This window comes from Morone saxatilis, unplaced genomic scaffold, assembly GCF_004916995.1.
Source record: "Morone saxatilis isolate NCDOM2014 unplaced genomic scaffold, NCSU_SB_2.0 Contig11, whole genome shotgun sequence".
In the NCBI taxonomy this organism is placed as follows: Eukaryota; Metazoa; Chordata; class Actinopteri; family Moronidae; genus Morone; species Morone saxatilis.
This window is the reverse complement of record NW_023339663.1, coordinates 17,054,017-17,074,008: the sequence shown is the minus strand read 5'-3', so window position 1 is coordinate 17,074,008 and position 19,992 is coordinate 17,054,017. Positions and strand designations below refer to the sequence as shown.

Sequence of the window (19,992 nt, the reverse complement as noted above, 5' to 3'; positions counted from 1 at the left end):
TAAATAAGGACACAGTCTGAACTACAAGAAATAGCAGATGGCCTCGTCTGAACTCTGACACTTCCACCAGTTTGCATTATTTCTCCGCCTACATCTTGAATGGCGTCCAGTAGAATCAGTGAAATGCCTTGAAGTAGACAAGCTTTTACTATATTGAAAAATGTCCTCTGTTCTTTGCAATAACTATCTTCAGTAATAGTCTCTGAGAGCTGCATTTCTAACAAAGTGGGGAAATGAATAATATATTAAACCCATTATACTTATGAACTTTAAGACTTTGAGATGGACTTCTGGTTGACCCACACTACCAGATGAGTGCTAAAGTTATCTCTTAGAAGATTTTTCTTTTGCAACAGATGTTTTTAGCACACCATAAATTCTTATAGAAAATGTGAGGACTCCCTTTATAACCTTGTACTTCAAAAGAAGTGAAGCTTTGACTATGTTTTTTGTCTATTTTGGGGATTCTTTTGGTACCTTCTAGCCTGAATGAAGATATGTATTCATTCATTTTAAAAGCCTTTGAGACCATGCAACTCTTTTTTTGTGGGAGAGCCCACTGTGCTGTTTTACCAACTGCAAAATCATACATCATACAACAGTAGCGTTGACTATGTCTACAGTATCTGAACACAAACACACTGTTTATGTTACACTTGTAAAGCTGGTAAACGGTGCTGTGCTGTCACTATTTTATGATGACAAAGTCACACAGGTTAATTACAAGAGCTGTACTATCAGCTATATTGACAAAATGAGTGATCATGGAGACAGTTCTGGGCAATAAACACCAGCTGCATTATAGGCAGGAAAGGGTGCTGGTGTTTTGATGTGCAGTGTATGTTGCGGATGGTAAATACTCTTTACTGTACTGCCAGACGGCCCCCAAACTTGTCTAACCAGGCTTATGTTATTCGAAAGCAAATTTTTCTCAGTATCTAAAATGCAAATAAAGTGCTTAAAGTGCTGTACTTTAAAGATAACGTGTTGCATCTATTGATGGCCATAGTAGAGACTGCCCTTAAAATATACAGATTTAAAGGACCAGTGTGTAGGATTTAGTGGTTTCTAGAAGTGGAGTTGTAGATTGCAACCAACTGAAACCGCTGGGCCTCAACATGTAGGAGAAACCACGGTGGCCACTAAAGCGCAAAAGGCCCTATCTAGAGCTGGTGTTTGGATGGCTCATTCTGGGATACTGTAGTAACATGGCGGTCCAACATGACGGATTCCGTGGAAGAGGACCCTCTCCCTCTGTAGATAAAAACGGCTCATTCTAAGGTAATGAAAACACAACAACTCTTATTCTTACACACTGAACTTAAAAGATCAAGAATGAGTTCCCACCTCTTCTTTTGATAAAAAATGTGACAATTTGGAATTGTTACATTTATGTCTTGTAACAGAGAATACATTGTTAGTTCTGCCCTCCTTCTCTTCAGCTGTTAATCGCCAACACTTGTCACAAATCCTAATGAGCTGTCTACCTCTGAGCACAGGACCTTAAACTGAAATGGTCTTTATGGTCCATAATGCTACAACAGGTAGTGCTGATGCTGGACCCAACATCTCAGTCATTACAAAAAAGACATTGTCAAGTTGATCACATAGTGACCCAGCTCTATTTGTTGAGTATGTAAAAAAAGCAATATTACAATTCAAGACTTACATTAGTTTTTTGTGCTCCTTCTGCCAAAGCAAATTTGAACGTATTATTCATTGATTTTGCAATTGCCATTACAGTAAATTATTCTGCCTGGATGTTAGAAGCAAAATGTGTTTTCACTGTCCACTGAGCATTTGGTTCTTTATTCACTGTCAGGTCTCGCCCCTGGTGCTACTTTCTAACAAACCTCCTTTCTCTTATTTAAAGATTTATAGATCACAGCCTTTGACAATCCAGGTTTCATGGTTTTAGATTCTACATATTTTAACTTTGAACATGCCCTCTATGCACTCTTTGTTTTCTCAATTGTTCTCATAATTAACTTGCTTAATAGATGTTTGTTTTTTTTACTCAGCTGAGTGCTACATAATTACTTCTAAATTATTTATTTTAATTGCATATCTGCAAACGTTTCAAAATGGAGGAAAAACAGACATGAAACATCAGTCTGAAGTTGCTACAATAAAAAAAAGTGTAAAAAACTACAATATATAACAGTATACATATATACAGACATATATATACAATAGAGTAACCTGACAGTAGAACAAAGAGCAAGTATAAGATGATTTTCAGAAAACCAACGGTACACTACAGAAATAAAAAAATCTAAATCACTCCATGCATGATTTGGGAATGGTTATGTAATGTAATGTACGTTTGAAACAAGTAAAAACGCTGCAATGGCCCTTGAAACATATAACATGATAGGTCCCTGTGTATCTATAGCACACACACCACTGCCCTAGTGTAAATATCTGCAAAATGAGGAGACTCATTAAAGACAGGCTAGAATGTTTTTACATGGCCACAATGGCATCAGCAGCTGCAGTGTGACACAGCTGCTGGCCCTGTGCTGTTGTGATGAATTGAGGATGTAGCCGAGGCCATTGATTGAGAGTTCATCCATCATGCTGCATGCTGGAAGAGGTGGTGATCTCTGTGTTTGCATTGACTGTGTGTCAAGTGTCAAGGTTGAATGTATGATCCCTGTGGTTTGAAGCATTAACACTGTCAGTGTTGCAGCTGAAACATGTTTTTTGAATTGGTATTCGGCTGTGGTGGACTGCATAATGCAGCCATATTGTGTTTTCATTCTCACCTGAAAACTGTGTCTGTAAGACTTTCTCTGCTCTTATTATCGGTGTCTCCTAATGTGCCCAAAAAGGAGGTGTAATGTAAACTGTGATTTGCCGTTTCTTTGCTGGTCACAAGAGAAGAAGAGCAGCTATATTTTTGTAGATTTTTATAACTGTGTTGCACTGCACAAGTTATTGCCATTTTAATATTTCTCACTGACTCACCAGCACTTGCAAAACACAACCAGTGGTCATATTATTAAATAGTGGCTCCCAGTGTGGGCACCTTCCAACTCCAGAGATGCATGAGCTAAGGTTGTTCATGTTACTCACTTTCATAATCTGCACAATTTCCCAGCGCTAGGGATAGTTCTTTTTGTGCCAACCAGCAGTTAAATGGCCAAAAAAGTATTTAAGTACTAGTAGTAGTTCGACCCGACAGATATACAGAAGGGTGTCGGTAATGAAAATGGATGTCAGGCTGTACAATTGATTCTTTTGTCTCGCGTAGTGTATCATAGTGGACGACAACCATTGCCTCATCTGGGACACTTCACAGCGCTCTGACAAAAGAAAGAGAGGAAAGGTCACAGTTCTTTCTTTTTATTAGGCATTTCCGAACACCAGTATCATACAGGCCATTGTTTGTTTACATTCTTGTTCTACCTCCTTCCCAGTGACATCACACAGGCTATGAAAAACTACAAGCTATGATTGGTTGGGGACCAATGTGAATCCCAAAAATTCCAAATACTGTCACCAGGTAAAACACGTGCTACTCAATTTGTGGCCAGCTGCTTGTAGTGACCCTCAGATTATGGCGCATTGTGATTGTATTACATACATTTTGACATTCTTGTGCTTGACTCAAGTGTGGATTTCGGAGGGGATCCTAGAAGCTTAACAGGCTTATCCCACCTTGTTATCCCTCTTTGTCCTCTTTCCTCCATCCTCCTCATGCCTCGGCTAACCTCTGCTGCATCGTAGCCAATAAATACGGTCAGAGCCAGGGCTTCTGCTCAGTATCATATGGTAGCGGTCTCCAGTCTGGGGGTTGGGAGGAGCTCAGGAGCTCATTAGATAATCACAAGAGACAATATTATGATGACAATTTTTCCAATTTCTTTTTTTCAAATTCAGCTTTTTTCTTGTGAAATACTGAATTACTTCAAGCCTTTAGACATGCAATAATTAATCACAAGAAACATCATGAAAGTAAAATCGTTACCAAAGCTGCTCACCTCCCTGCATGTATGATCAAGGTCAAGTTTAGGTTTCATTTTAATGGTTAGTGCGGCAACTGCTGCAATATGTCTTTGTTATGTCACTTGCAATTCACAATGGTATTCTTTTGCGTCATGTATATGTTAATACACTCCAGAGGCAATTTGGTTGATACATGAACTATGTGTCGCTGTGACAGAATCAAAGTCACTTTATTCAGTAAATGCAGAGACAGTTTTGCTTTAATGACATTAATGTCAAAAACCAGAGGTGCAAGATGCCATGTGTAGAAATTTAGCATGAATATGTAAAATAATTTGGCTTCATTAGCATTATTATCATAAACAAATGAGACCATTACGAGATTTGTGTCTGCTCGCATTTTAAATGATGCTGTTTGTTGTTGTATTTTTTTCAGGAAGGAAACAATTGTGCATCCAGCACACACACAGTAAACTCTCGTAAACTGTTTGTTTACTGTAATGTTTATTCATTACTTATTAAGTATTATTATTAGGTCTTATTCTTCATGCTCTACAAATCAGTCACACAGAGAGGAATGCCAAGGAAGGGCAACAAGTTACAACCATTTTTACAGAAAGCAACAGAATTAGCAGAACATGTTGAATTTCCATTCAAAACTAGTTGAAGGTAATTATATTTAATATACTACAATTACTTTAATGAGAATGTACAACTACTGAAAAATGCTGCATGTTGTACCTTTATATTGCTATGGGAATAGTAAGAGCTCACATTTGTGCGAGAGGGCAGAGGACATATAAGTCTTTCACCTGGCAGAATGAGCTTTGACTTCCTCTGAAGTCTTTCTAATTGGGCCTCTGAAGGGCCCAATTACAAAGTCAACTGTGATACTGGAGTACTCATGTGGTCTTGTTCAGTCTATTTTTTTCTAGTTCACACTGTTACAAGTGACCACGCCATTACTTCACCTACCTTCCCTGTGATATTTTGGTCTTTTGAATAGCAGACTACAGGTCTCAACCCTTCACTGAGGTCACTCTGCAGTAATTATTATTATTAATTTTAGTGATAATTATTTTGTAGTTCTGTACTGTATGAGGCGTTCACAAATTAAAATCTTTAGTAATCGATCAAGTACAGTCATTGTTTCTAGGGCTGTGCAATTAATGAAAATATGATCAAAATTGCAATGTGGCCAAGTGCAATATCCAAATCGCAAGAAGTTGCTACTTTCTGATAAAGGTAAAACGTGCTTTGCTGTGTGTCATCCACTTCCTCTCCCCTTTCCTGTCTATTTTCAGCTGTCCTATCCAGTAAAAGGCCCCAAATATATTTCAAAAAAGGTAAAATGTGACAAAACAGCATTATAATGAAGTACTGCAGTGCTGCAGAGAGGCCCTGGTCTACAAAGCTTGTTCTCTGTATGAAAAAACATTGGTACAGACTCCAACAATTGTCACATCGTCGGGATTTTAATAGTTTTCCTCAGTGAAAATGAAATTGTGATGTAAAAATGATCATTATGACTAATCGTGAATTATATTGCAATCGTTGGGCATATAATCAGACATCATGACCTAGCAGTGAAAAAACTGCAGCATATAAAATGACTGTTATGCTATCCCTGATAGAATTGTACAACATTAAACTTTATTGGAGAAAATGCACAGATACACATTTGTTTCTGCTGTCTCTAGATGTTTTTGTGACTTCTTTTTTTCAGTCAATTTAAAGGTGTGGAGTTTTCTTGTAAACAAGCATGTTATGTTCATTCAATGTTACTCACAAAAAAAGAATGCATTTGCTTCCTCATAAAACATTTGCAAAGCTGATTTGAAAGTGTTTTAAATCCTGCATCATTTATATTCATGTTGTCTTCTTCACTGTCTTTGCTGGCGAATGCAGCTTATCTTGGTGTTACTGCCACCTGTTGATCAGTGGTGAACAGTGTGAAACCACTGGCAGGACTGTGTATCGTGCTTGGACCAAGAGACAAAATGGGGAATGTAGCAGAGCAAATACATAACTCAGGATGAGATCTTCACCGTAACTCAGTACACAGTCCCATAAGCTGCCGCGTCATTATCTGCTGCCCTCCCTTGACCACTACCTGTCATTTCACACCCACAGCCCGCCATGTCAAATGGCTTTTGTGCTGTAATCCCAAGGCCCATCACATCCCCAGCATGCAGCTAAACTCCTACACTCGTCCCCTGCCTGTTCTGATATGCACAGCCCCAGGAGACGACCATGAGCTCCGGTTTGATACAGTCCCTTCTCTCTAGTTATGTATGTGTGATAGGTTAAACCAGGACAATAGGTCTTTATTTGAAGAGGCAGTGAATATTTTTGACGATTTATCAGAACCATCTTTAAATCTGGTTTGCCGACACACAATGTGACCATAATATACACAAACCTAATCACTGAAGTTGTCTAAGAACATCAGAAATACTATGTTTTTCACACTGTACTGTATTTTTACAGCCTAAATGATAAAACAATTCAGATAAAAATGTAAATTCAGTTGTTATAGTTCATTTGTATGATGCTTTCATGGCAAAACAGTACATGTATTTACCTTTGCTCTTATCTCTACCACTAGTACTCTTTCTGCTTTCAACCTTGACAGTTCAGGCCAGTGTTGCCGCTGGGCATAATGCTGAAGTGAAAGATTACTTACTTTTGGTTGTTTTAATGGGATTCTATTTGCCTGCAGTACCCTACTGAGCTGTCTGACTTGCAGTCGTCCGGTCTGCCTCAGCAAGGTTCGTCTGATCGCTGCATGCATCAAAGGAATATTTCACCCTTAAATTTTTATACACCATGAATCTGTAAAGATCAGTGCAATTACAATGTTATTTTGTAATGAAATGCACCCAGTTCCCCTTGATTTACCTAGTCTGCTTCTAATCCAAGGAGTAATGTTCTGTTTTTCACAGGATGTAGAGGAGTAACTTTGTCTTGATGTAGACCTTTTTAAGTCATTGCGGGAAAACACACGGGTGTGATTAATAACGTAAAAAAACGAGTGCCTGTGAGGTGAGCCTGTTCAGGGCCCTGCTATCATTCATGCTGGCTACTGGGAGCCGAGCCACCGTTAATGTTATTACTTACACTTGCGTATTTCTTGGTGTCAAAATATCTGCTGTAAAAGAGTCACTATTTGCTTTATGTAACTCGTTGACATCCTGCATCTAAGTTTGGGGACAGTTATAGTTAGGGTGAAGGAGAGACTTGGCTTGCCTGAAGTTATTCTCTGCAGATAAAATGATGCAAATGAACAGGTGAAGCTGTAGAAATGCAGGTTAATGTAAATATTCTGTTAGTCTGAAGTTAGAATCATATCTCTTGATCTGTTAATCCTTAATAATTATAGGCATATCTATTATATCTATTATAATAGTTTACATGCTAAGAGTAATGAATCTTGAGCAGTGTTGTTTTCCTTAAAGTTATAAGATGTAGCAGTTTTCTCTGGTGTGATCCTTTTAGACCTCAGTGGGTGTATTGAACTTCTCAGCCATCAGCACAGTAACCACTGGAAATTCATCCTCCTCCTCTGGAAGTGTATGACAGCGGCATATTTTATTTCACTGCTCTGCTGATGATGCTAACATGCTGTCTATCTTATATTAATTTTGATTTGGCCACTCAGCCATTACACTCCCAAAAAGTCTGATCTTCTTCAAAAGATATGTCATCAAAGCTATAAATACGTGCCAAATTGATTTAGTCCGTCCAGCACTAGAAATGTTATCTGAAACTGACTAAAGAATTTTACTTTCAGCATTATTTGTCACAATGTTGAGGATTTTCTTTGACTTTTTAGTATCAAGTGTAGAGGATCAATGCACCCTTGTTTCTATCAGTTGAAGAATGTATATAAATTCAAATAAAACAATTTGACTGACTCTAAAGGCTTTTACATAATATATAATCATTTAGACTAGTCTAACTGCTTACTGCTGATATAATAGTTATTAATGTGATGGTTTATTTTAGGGACAAGAGAAGAGACATGCAAACTGAAATGCCTCATCCATCTCAGTGTATGTGTTATCCTGAAAAAATACAATACGCATACATGTTTATAAGTTCTTATTCCCTGGCTCCGTATTAGTTTCATTGTGAAACCGCAATAGATAATAGATCATTAAAACTGTTTTTGTGTCTATTTGCTACTGGAGCATTCAATTATAGCTTGCACCAGAGTCAGCATTTTAAAAGTGAGCACTTAAAGAGGCTTCAAGAAACAATCAGTTGGGGAGGACTACAATTAACAAATGTGGCTTAATGATAAGCACTTTTCTTATGCAGACAGTAAGGGCCAAGAGCCATTTCATACAGACACAGATGTAAAAGCTCTATCATTCTTTGGTCTGCAGCACATTTGGTTCCACATTTAGGCTTAATCACTTGACTATCTCTGCACATGTCAAATTTGCTTGTTAACATATTTTGGAACCCTATTTGTGCCAATGTAGATCATTAACATAACACTGCAACATTAAATGTGTTCACAATAAATCCAAAGATATAGTTTCTTTCTGGAATAGTTTGTTTTGTTCAGCAGAACTGTATCCATATCCTTTATTCGTTGAATTGTTGCAGCACTTTAATTTCTGAATTTGCATAATGAGGCCAGAAATCAATTAAGTTTGGCTGCTGTTTGTCCATTTTCACCAGAAGGGTTTGAGGCAGCAGATATATGATCCCTCATGTGTGATTGGAGGGAATGTGTCCCCTGTCACCTTCCAAAAAGCTTGCTAAAAGCCCTGAATAATGGCTCTCGGGTGTGTTTAACTGAGCCAATGCCTGCCGTGGAAAACACAGAGACACTTAATAGAAACATTATTGTAATGTATCCCTATGTATAGGGAGATAGAGATACAGATAGTGTCGGGCTATTTTCAGTGTACCAGTTACGATTTAGTTGCCAGATCTACAGCATTGCATGTCAACTAATAACTACAGTTGCTAATCTTTGTCTTCTCATATATTATTATATTGCTCAATCCTAAATGAGGCTAGCTCAAGCTCAGGGACAAGGACGGTGGAGGACAGCCTTGGTGAGCAGTAATAGGAGTGGACAGAGTGCAACAACATAAGCCATGACTACAGCGTACTGAGCTGCATCAGGACAGAAGTCAGTGTGTCGACATGTCAGGCTGTAAAAGACAAAGAGCGTCAGTGTATAAGCTGACTTTTATTTGGAGCGAGAGAGAGTGAGAGACAGTGAGAAGTAGGACAGAGAAAAATAGTTATTGAGATAGTGTTCAGCCTCTCCTGAGTGACTGTATTGCCCGGAGCAGTTTTTCCTTTAAGTATTTGTTTTCAATCATTTTACCAATAAAAAAGGGAGAGACCACTGGTGTCAGAGGGTTGCTGATGCATTCTTGATTGATACAAATGTTCAAAACAATAAAAAGCTTTCATGTGGTAGCTTTGGATCATATTTATAAAACAAACAAACAAAAAAAGAGATTAACTAGAAAGCACTGAGTGCATGGAGTGCATTTATCCACTACGTCTACACAATCTGCAAACACGGTTAATGTCTAAGGTCACACAAAAATGTTGGGAAATGTGCACTTGGATCTGCAAAATACACATAGTCAAAGTCAGTCATGTCAATCTGATATGTGTGCCAGAAATGTCCACTCATGTAAGTTCAGTCATTGAGAATAAATACCCTACACTATATTCCAATGTTAATACATGCGAGTCTATTTGCTGAACAGCCAATTATGCTAAAATATAGTGTAACAATAGAATAAGTATAGCAAAGTCAGCAGATTGACTCATTAATGTCAACATCCATCCAATGTTTGCTTATATTAGCTAACGTTAGCCACCATAAGCTACTGCTCACACCAGACCAAGCAGAGCTGTAGCAGCATAACCCCCGAGTGTGTTGAACTGAGCAACAGTGGGGGTTTTTCATAGCTTATAAATGAAATTGGAGAAAAACAAGTCACTGGGGATCATTGTTTTGTCATTTGATCAAGTTTTATTAATGTTTCTTGTTTATTAACTTTATATTATTCCAGGATGTATCTCTATTTGATTTATGGTAATATTGTTTTGGCAATCATCATAAACTTTATTTGCTGCAAAAACGATTTGTGAAAATTCGCAAATGAATATATGTTATACTGTATATAACTTGAATATTTATCAAATATGTGTGTTAATGTTCTTGACTCTTTTGCTTACAACATCTTCTTTTTTCCTGTATTTTTTCTTTCCTTTCGTTGTTTACTGATTGGTTTTTGTTTTCTGCTCACTATGTCTTTTTTTCTTTGTAATTTTTTGATTGAATTCTCCTTGATTATGTTATCTTAATTTTTCATATATTTGTTTTATTCGTTTTTTTTGGGAGGTCAATTGTATAAGCATTTGGCGTCTAATGACACGTCTTTGTTTTTTGATTTTTTGACTTTATGCTGTCTTATGTGCGTTGGAAGAAATCCATTTCTTTCAATTGTAAGAAGAAGAATTAGTTTTTTCCTCTTTCAAAACTTACAGTCTGACTTTAAACAATTCCTGGAATTACACCACAAACTAATGATATTTATTATGTTTTTTGGTTTTCTTGGCCACAGACAAACATACTCTAACCTCCTCGTCAGGAGAAATAAATGAGTGAATGAGTGAATGAACATCTCTTTAATACCATGTACGAGTCTCTGCGTGGTTGCAGGGTTAAGTCTCCGCTGGGCTGTGTTCCAGACAGCTGATGCATGTCTCAGCCTGTTGTGCTGTTTGCACCCTCTAAAATAAATAAATAAAAAAGCATAGTGCTGTGTGTGACATCCTCCCTCCCATCCATACTGTCACCTCAGCAGTGCTTGGCATCTATGTCACCCTTCTCCTCCTCCAGCCCAGCACAGACATGATGCCTCCGTACACAGACGAAAAACACACGGGGTATGTGTGATGCACATGTTAGGATCAAAATTCTTAACTCCACCTCCTCCACTGAAGCACTTATTTATAATTTCGATACAAAAACAACAACAGCTCTAAGCAGTTGTATATGCTGCCGCCTTTAATAAACAGCCAAAACATAGGAGGGACTTCCTCAGAGGCAGTTGACCAGGTTTCTTAAATTTGTTTCTTTGCTCCCAGGGTTCTATCCACCTCACTATTGAATTATGCTCTCTTGTTTACCATTTTCTGTACATAAGAGAACAAAAACAGCTTAAAGCAAAAGGAGAAGCAGTGTATAATATGAGTGGAGCAGTGGGAGCCCTGGCAGTGTCATGTCTGTGTCCTGGTAGCTCAAAGATAGCGCTGGCTGCAGTGGGAAAGAAATGAGTGTGGAAATGAGGTCTGTGGTTTGTGTGTGCTGGTTGCAGAAGGGTTTTGAGACAAGTCGGGATCATGTAGCAGTCTCTTTACTGAAGAAGTATACCAAAATCAATGATGTTATTGATCATACATGTTTGGAGTATCATGTTTTTACAGGAGGTTACCGTCCCAGCTTTTATTTCTTGCATATCTCAACTTGTTGACGCTATATGATGTATTTTACGGCAACCATGAATATTATCTTGTGCATATGTATACACACTTCCCAAAATTCAGACATATTTGGTATTTTTTGGAAAGATCAACACTATAATTGCAAATACAGTTTTGTGGGTTTGAACAATCAATGTTCATGTTTGTAATAAAGACTGACCCACCAGCGAGTTAGTGGGTTAAGAGGCTAAAGAAAATGTTGGTTTGTTAAGGTTTTACTTGCTCACACAAACATTTGAACAATATCAATATTTTAACAATATTTTTCCATAACCAAGAATCCATCTTAAAATTGCGTGTGGAACCAGTGTGTATTTCCTTGATGAATGATTAAAACAATTAATTGTTTATCAAACCTACTACAACTACTTCAACAACTAAGTTGACTTAAACATACAAGTGTTACATAGTCTTGCTTATAGTAATGTGACATCATCTGTTAAGCTGCTTTCAAGACTAAAGCTTAAAAATATGAGGGAACATGAAAATAAATTACTTTTGTTGGGAAGGACCATCAGACTGCAGACACCGCAAATTCATCATTCAATCTTTTTCTCATTCTTGCACCAGTCTTTTAACCCAGCTGCTGGTCTTTGTGGGTCACTGTGACTTTCTTTTTCCATTTCTCATCACTCTCTGTCTCTATCACTATCTCCATTTATTTGTACACCATGTCCTCTCTCATTCATTGTTGAAATCCTCCCATATGCTCAGCTCAGTCAGAGCAGGTGGCAAACTACAGGTGGACCCCACACCTCCGCTCGTACTGGCCTCCATCCCGTGCACCCAAATTCATGTTGCCACTGGGCACACTAAGCAGGGGAGGGAGGGGTAACAGGAAGTTCTCTTTCATTTTGATCACCAGGTGGTTTGACTGACTGACCTTTCAGTGGCCTTGAAGCAGGATACATATCCTTTGTTATCTTAGAGCTCTTTTGTGAATACAGAAATACATTCCCTTTGTTTTGCTTTAAGAATGGATTAAGAATTGCAGCATAGCAATTTCACTAATCATATTTTAGCACATTAGTGTAGTAGTATTGAAGAAAGGAAATTAAATGGGATCATTAATACAGCATGAAGGGACTGCAGTTAATACAATTCAAAGATGTATTTCTTTGAAAACAAATTGTAAAAAACATTTTGCACATTCTCTGGGATATTTGTGACATTTAAGAAAGCATTCAGAGTGAGTGACCTGGATTTGTAGGTATTAGATTCTATTACACAGTTGTTGGCAAATATCTAAAGACAGAAAAAAATGTTCAGATGGCTTTACGGTGCCAGCTGTGTGAGAACATTTTGCCTTAGGCTGATGTAATTCAGAAAACATGAAACACTCAAGAGCCTCAGTAATTCCCACAGTATGCACTGGACAATTCTCACAATTCTACAGGTCATGTTCAATGTATTATTGCAAAATCAGACAATGAGTATAGGGGGAAATGATTTGTGAGTATTCTTTTGCAATCCAGGTTGCCCTTGAATTCAGTTTTGCTCCTGCTGATGCCCCTTTAACACTGAAGGAGTTGTATGTGAGTGCTAGCTGGATGCACTTCAGCAGGGGAAACATGATGAGGGGGTGGGAGGTGTGACAGGACTGCAAAGCTTTATAAATGGATAAAAGAACCCCTATATGGATGTGTTGAGGATGTGCGGCGAATAAAAAGAGAGGAGAGGACAGGAGTAGATGAGAGACAACTCCACGTTAGCCGGCTTGGTGCATTAATCCCCTCCAGTATCTTTATCATAGTTACTCTAATATAAACCTTCATATCTCTCTTTCCCTTTCTGCCTTTTACTGAGGCACAATTTCTGCAAAGGCACAAACACTGTAACCATGAGTCCATTGTGTGTTTTTAGAAGTAGCGTTATCTTAGCTATACTTGTGCACACAGCTGCCATCTCTTGAATAATTCTATTTGTTCCACTTTGAAGATTGTCTCTTTCTTTCTCCTTTGGGAATACATAAATGTCTGCCCTTGGTGTACTGTCTGTGACTATTAGAAAGATGTGTTTGCACCTCCAAACCTGGTGTGTGAGTAGTATTAGTGATTTGTTTTTACCTTGGCACATAGGTTAAAACGATTACCACTCAACAGTCAATTAAAACACCAGACTTGAAAATCAACGTATTATTTATTATAACTTTGACAGCGTATGTAACACCGTCAGAACTGATCATGACATCCCAGCCATCTGCAAATATGTACTGTTCGAATCAGGCCTCTTACACGGTGATGTGACATACCTGGCTCTCTGTAATGGCTTCATCTGTCATGTTTAGAGAAGGTAATTCTGTGCTGACATGCAGACTGAATGAATATGCTCACTGCTGAGGCAATACGATTTTTCACACTGCCAGTTAATAGGACAGAGCATCAACATGTCATTTTATACAGTTTTTTGGCTTATAGACTGCAGGAATTTGTTACCACTTTCTAATAAAGCACCCTATATAATGGTTTGAATAAATCATTCACTAATGCTTTATAGATTTTCTAAGCCATTAACAAGAGCACCTTTAGTTGGCCAGGTTGTGAATTTGGCTTGTGTTTGTATCGTCCCCTAAAACAGTGGTTCCCAACCTTTTTCCTTCCTTGAGTAAACTGATGACTAAGTTACATTTTATAAGTCAGTGCATAAACCAATAATAGTACAGAACAATAATGTGTAGGCAATGAAACCGAAAATAGTGAAGAACAATACACTGCAGGAGTTTGTGCAAAAGAGATTGTGGCAATGAATTTTTTGAGCAGATTATTTCTTGTGAATACTGCATCCAAGATGAGTTTTCCACAGCTGCAGACATTATGGATTGTTGAAAATATCTTTTATTAACAACTTACTGACATTTATAACTACAAACTCAGTGGCTTATTAGAAAACAGGAAACCGTTAGTACTAATTAATGGATTCCCTACATTTCAAATACATTTCAGTCAGGACCACTTTTGTCAAAATAACTTTTATTCCAAAGCAGAATGTTACATTTGGTGGTATGGTCTGTTTTGGGACCTCCTTGCCCTTCCACGTGCCCTATGTGGAAAACCTAAGGCAGGGAGAGCACACTCCTGCCTTCCATGTGCATACATGTAAAGTTTAAGACAAGGAGAGCAGCAGAGACCCCCCAGGGTACCGAACAGAGCAAGCATCAAAGCCAATCAGAAAATGACATTGATTAATTAGATAGATAAGGAAGAGCTGGGGTGGAGGTGGGTTGCAAAACGGCTTGTAGAGGAAGCAGCAAAGATAGGCAGGCTGAAGCAGTTTTAAAGACGCCCTGAATGATATTTGCCAATTGGATGCTTGAGGGAATCAGCTGAGCCATCAGCTGACTGTGTATAGTTTTCCAATAGGAAGCTTAGGAGGAATCAGCTGAGCCATCAGCTGATGTGTGTTTCAGCTAGCTGTGATCATATGATATAGCTGGAATTGAGAACGAGCCTGATTTCGTGGCCTGCCTGAACTAACGCTATGCTTAATTTCTAATTGCTTTATTACCAAATAGAAAGGATAAACACCACTCAGAGGGGGGTTATCACAACTAGCACTAGTCTGATATACAGGCCAATATTAGCATATTGCAGATATATGGCATTGATGGATATGTCGGCTGATAAGTACAGAGAAATTGCAGTACAGAAATGACAAACTTGGTTTGAGGTTTGGAAAACAGTGTCACCATAGATAGCACTGGAAAACTGATTTTTCATTTGTAAAATGTCTAAGTTAGCTTAGCTTAGTTTGTAATGAAGAAAAAAAATCCAAGGGATCCATATCAAGATGTTTGTTTATGTTAGGTGTTTTTGTAAAAAAAAACAAAAGATATTTACTTAAAGATGATATATCGTTTTTTTAAACTCCCAAATATTAATATTAGCCTGAAAAATCCCCAAAGTTGTTTTTAATAATGTTTTATAACTGATCTATCAAGGATTAGTTAGGATTAGTAGGGTGGTTTATGAGTTATGAAAGAGGCCATTACTTGCAACTTATAAACACTTTAAGAGTTCCTTGTAAGTGTTTTGACATTTTCAAAACAGCATTTCAATGGACCCACTTGGAAATTAATTTATTAGTGTCAGCTTTAAAAGTAGGTCTTTGTTGGTATGATTACCAATATTAACTTTCTTTGTTGTCATATTTTCTGTTGTCAGAAAAACCCACCTATGATGCCTCTGGTTCCTCCTCTTTACTGAGCGACCCCGGAGTCACAGCTGCTCCTGCTCATCCATTGGCTGACCTGTCGGTGGCGGGGGAGGTGCCTTTCTCAGTCGTCCATTCAGATGGTGACTCAGAGTCTGAGGGTGAAGGCTTATCTGGGCAGCCTGCCTTTTCTTCTGTCTTAACCGTCATGGCAGGAACTGTCAAACATCCGGTGAGCCTTGATCAAAGTAGAACCTCACCGACTATCACCAGGGTCGAGACACACACCACCCAATGGCCTTCACATAGTTCCAGCCTGGGCTCAGAGATGTCCTCCTCATCGTCTGCGGGAGACAGGATCCTTCCCGCCAGCTCAGGTCTGACTTATAACATGTCTCATCAACATACCACACCCCCTCAGACTGTTATCATGGCATCGACTGTTTCTAGGCCATCACATGTGTCTTTTATGGATGGAAACAGGAATGTCTCATCATTTTCATCATCAACGGTATCATCTTCTTTATTGTCATCATCAGTGTCTCCATCAGCTCCATCCACGTCCTCTGTGTTACCATCTGTAGTGACTCTATTCTATCCACCATCTTTCTCTGAGTGGACAAACAAAGCTGCTTCTTCATCTCAAAGTCAAAGGATTGTATCCAGCCATGCCCCTCAGACAAAAACAGCAATATTATCACCAGCAGGGTCTCTGGGTTGGATAGACAGTCTGCAAAGAACAACAACCAAACCATCACACTTTCCAAGTGCAACCAGCATTGAAAAGAGCAACGAAGTGACAAAACACTCATTGCACTCATCAGCATATAAAATCCATGGAGCGAGTGGAACCTACATGAGGGGTGTAAGTACAAAAGTAATAAAGACACCAGCAACCAGCACATATGCATCATATTCTACTCCTAAGAATGGACAAACTCTTTTAAAGAATTTATACGAACCCACTCAAACCCAGAACCCAGGTATGAACTCTGTATCAGCCAATAATCTTGACATTAGCACCTCATTTCCTCCTAATCAAGAGAGTCAAGCTGTTCAAAGGCAGCAGGGAGTTTTACAAAATCCCACATCAGCACTGCTGTCTGCCCATCCTAAAGGCTATTCAGTTTCTAGTCATGTCACACAGCAGATGTTAAATCCAACAGCATATGCAGAAAAGGAAAACAAGACAGCTGTAGATAGTCAGACTTTTGTTCACAAAAGTGATGTAATCATGTCACATCTGAGTTCACATGCTGTAAATCCAACTGTATCGCCAGCAATGACATTCAGACCTACTGGATCATTTTTTAAATTTTCCTCCCAGTCTCCACAAGGTAAAACGTCTCTCTCTGAAACTGCAATCACTAAGCTAACACCTATCCACTCTGGCATGGTGTCCTCAGAGTATGCATCTAATCCTGGTGATTTACTGATGGCAACGGGTCATGCCAGCCCCAGAGTTCCTGCCATCAATATAAATTACAACCAAAGAGAGATAGCAGAAGCAGAGCTCAAATCTATTTCCGCTCAAGCACACCCGAATAACTCACTTTCACTCACACAGCTGAGGCCGGAGTCCACCACTGGTTCCATCCTCAGTGTGTTTGCCAGAACAAGCATAACCTCCTCCACATCAGAGTCAGATTCACTTCATTTGCCCAGTAATGGAGTCATAAACGTTCAAGAATTTGTAACACAAACAGGGTCTCCCAAGGGTATAACTCAGGAGCCTACAGCATGGTTGATGCCAAAAATGTCAATTCCCTCCAACAGTAGGACAATTTCTCTTCCTGGTTCAGCGTTGTCAACTAGGTTAGCAAAGGATATAAATGATAAAACCATGTATGACAGTCTTTCACATCCCACTCGGCCTACATATGTATTGCCCATGCTTCTCAGCCACAGCCCAAACCACAACATTACTGATCACAGCCTTGGCCTGTCTGCTAATGGTGAGGTTAATTTTGCAGACCAACCCAAAGCATCATTAACATCCCTAATTACACCCACACAAATACCTTTTCAAACAAGATCTTTACTTGCTTTCCCCCACAAGTTTTATACAACACCCAATAAATCTCACCAGACAGTGTCCTCGGCTGAAATTTCTCATATCATAAAATCTGAGAGAGCTGGTCGCAGTATAACTTCAGCCTTTGCGGTGGAAACAAATGCAAGAAACAGTGAAACATCACCAGCCTTCGTTGTTCACTTGGCACATGGAAAGTGGCCTGCTGATAGCTTCCACAGAAACACTGCAAAGAGTTCAGTTTCGCCTTTATTTGATGGAAATGAAGAGTCAACTCTAATCAGAGACACTGTGTTTTACAAGCAGGGTGTTCGATCAGGGAAGTTCACAACAGAGTTTCCCTCTTTCATGACTACAAAAGAGTTCTTTATATTGAATAAAGGCTCTGAAGATTCTGGAAAAGGATCTTCCACTGAAATCCCTTTTTCCCCAATAACTTTTGATGCTGCATTAGAACCCCTGAAAAGTCTTTCTCATAAAGATGATGTGACACTCAGGTCCCGTTATGAACAGTCTACTCTTTCCTCCTGGTCAGAAATCATCCTAAAACCGAGGACAAACTCTACTTCTCACTCTCAGGAACCAATCAACAGTTTGACAAGCAATAAATCAAATTTTTATTTAGGCAGACAGACAACCATTTCCTCCACTGCTTCCTCTGCTGCAACTACTTCCTCCAGTGATGGACAAAACAGCAGTGAACCATTTAGTGCTATTTTCAGCCTTGGCACAAAAATAATGGAACCGTATACAAAGTGGAAAGCCACCAAGCCTGTGCCTTTTCAAAGCACTGCCTCTGAATTAGAAAATACATCTATTGGCTTTGATAGGGCAAATTCTAATTTACAAGCAGATGGACCATCATATGAACGTCCAAAGCTGGAAGACGGACAAGAGCATAATGTGCATATATTGAATTCAACTGATCCAACTGTAGTCACCAGCGATTCCTATTCACTTTATCCAACTGTTGGAGAGCATCCATTTTTTACATATGTTAAAGGCACATCAGCAGATAAAGAACAGAGTCTGAATTTGTCTGCATCTAATCTCATATCGGCTGTGCCTGTCAATGTACAGCGAGGAGCCACTTTAAATACTGCTGCATGGGGTTCAGACAGTAATCTGCCCCTCTTTCACATAACTACTGAGTCTGTACCATCTTCACAAGCTTCTTCTCTTGCATTGGTGTATAAGAGCAAGCACAGCCGCCCTCTGGCAGATGTCGACTCTCCTGAATCTGCATTTGCTACTTCTGTCACACTTTCAAACAACCCTGCACTCAGTTTCAACAACAACACAAATGATAAGACACTGGGGGGGTTTGCCCTACCAACAGAGTTAGAGCCATCATCTTCTTTATTTCATTCATCATCATCTTCAGAGACTTCACCACTGTCATACAGTAGTATCAAAGCTTCTCAGTTGACCTCCTTAAATATGAAACCCTTCACTCCAGTGTCTTATAAAGCTTCATCAGCCTCATCGTCTTCCTCATCATTGTCATCATCAACATTACACTCAGATGGTATGACATTATCAATGAAACTGATCTTGTACCCAGGCACTGCATCATCATCATCTGTGTCTGTAAAAGCTGTACCAGCCACATTTCCAACCTCATCACCAAGTCTGTCCTCATTAATAGATTCTGATCGCTCAGAGGTAGTGACTGAGACATTTGTTGTCCTTACAGAGACAGGGACGGATGAGTTAACAGCTGGAACATCCAGAGCAGTTGCGCTCACTTTCCCCAAAGAAAAAGTGGCCAGTCTAGCCCCCTCTCAATCAGTCAGAATTACCCTTTCTGCTGGGCCCACCGAGAGGACATCTCAGGTATCACCCCTGCCCCCTCGAGAGGACACCACAACAGCCTCTGTCAAGCTTACCACCACAACTGTAGCTTCAACCACCAAAACTCAAGAGCCCACCACTACCACGCCTTTCCTAAGAGTCACCACCGGAACCACACAGTCTACCACGACTACCACACCACAGCTCACACCTGTGACCAGGAGAACAACGACCACTACAACCGCCAGGTCTCAAACCAGCAGGAGGACGTTCACACCACCTGTCCCCAGAACGAGCCCTCCCAGGGGGACCAGCACCGTCTTTATTTCGCCTTTTACTACCACCACAGAGGCTCCGCCACAACAGTGCAACATTACAGAGAGATTGTGGGTGAAAACAGGTAAACAATTCCTTTGCCACAGTCTTAAAAAAATTATGAAACTTGGTTATATCTCTAATATGTTTTGTCCGGTGTCTGTCTTGGTTTCTCCCTTTTTTTGTCTGTCTGTCTTTCTGTCTCCATATCTCTCTTA

General features: G+C 39.3%; 1 protein-coding gene across 1 annotated transcript in view; it reads left to right on the top strand.

Annotated features, from left to right (window-relative positions):
- kiaa1549lb (KIAA1549-like b) overlaps window positions 1-19,992 on the top strand; it is a 57,361-nt gene that overhangs the window by 9,956 nt on the left and 27,413 nt on the right. The window contains exons 2-3 of the mRNA XM_035682187.1: window positions 15,645-16,010; window positions 19,362-19,859. Of these exons, the coding sequence (XP_035538080.1) occupies window positions 15,645-16,010; window positions 19,362-19,859 (864 nt within the window). The remainder of the gene's footprint in view (window positions 1-15,644; window positions 16,011-19,361; window positions 19,860-19,992) is intronic.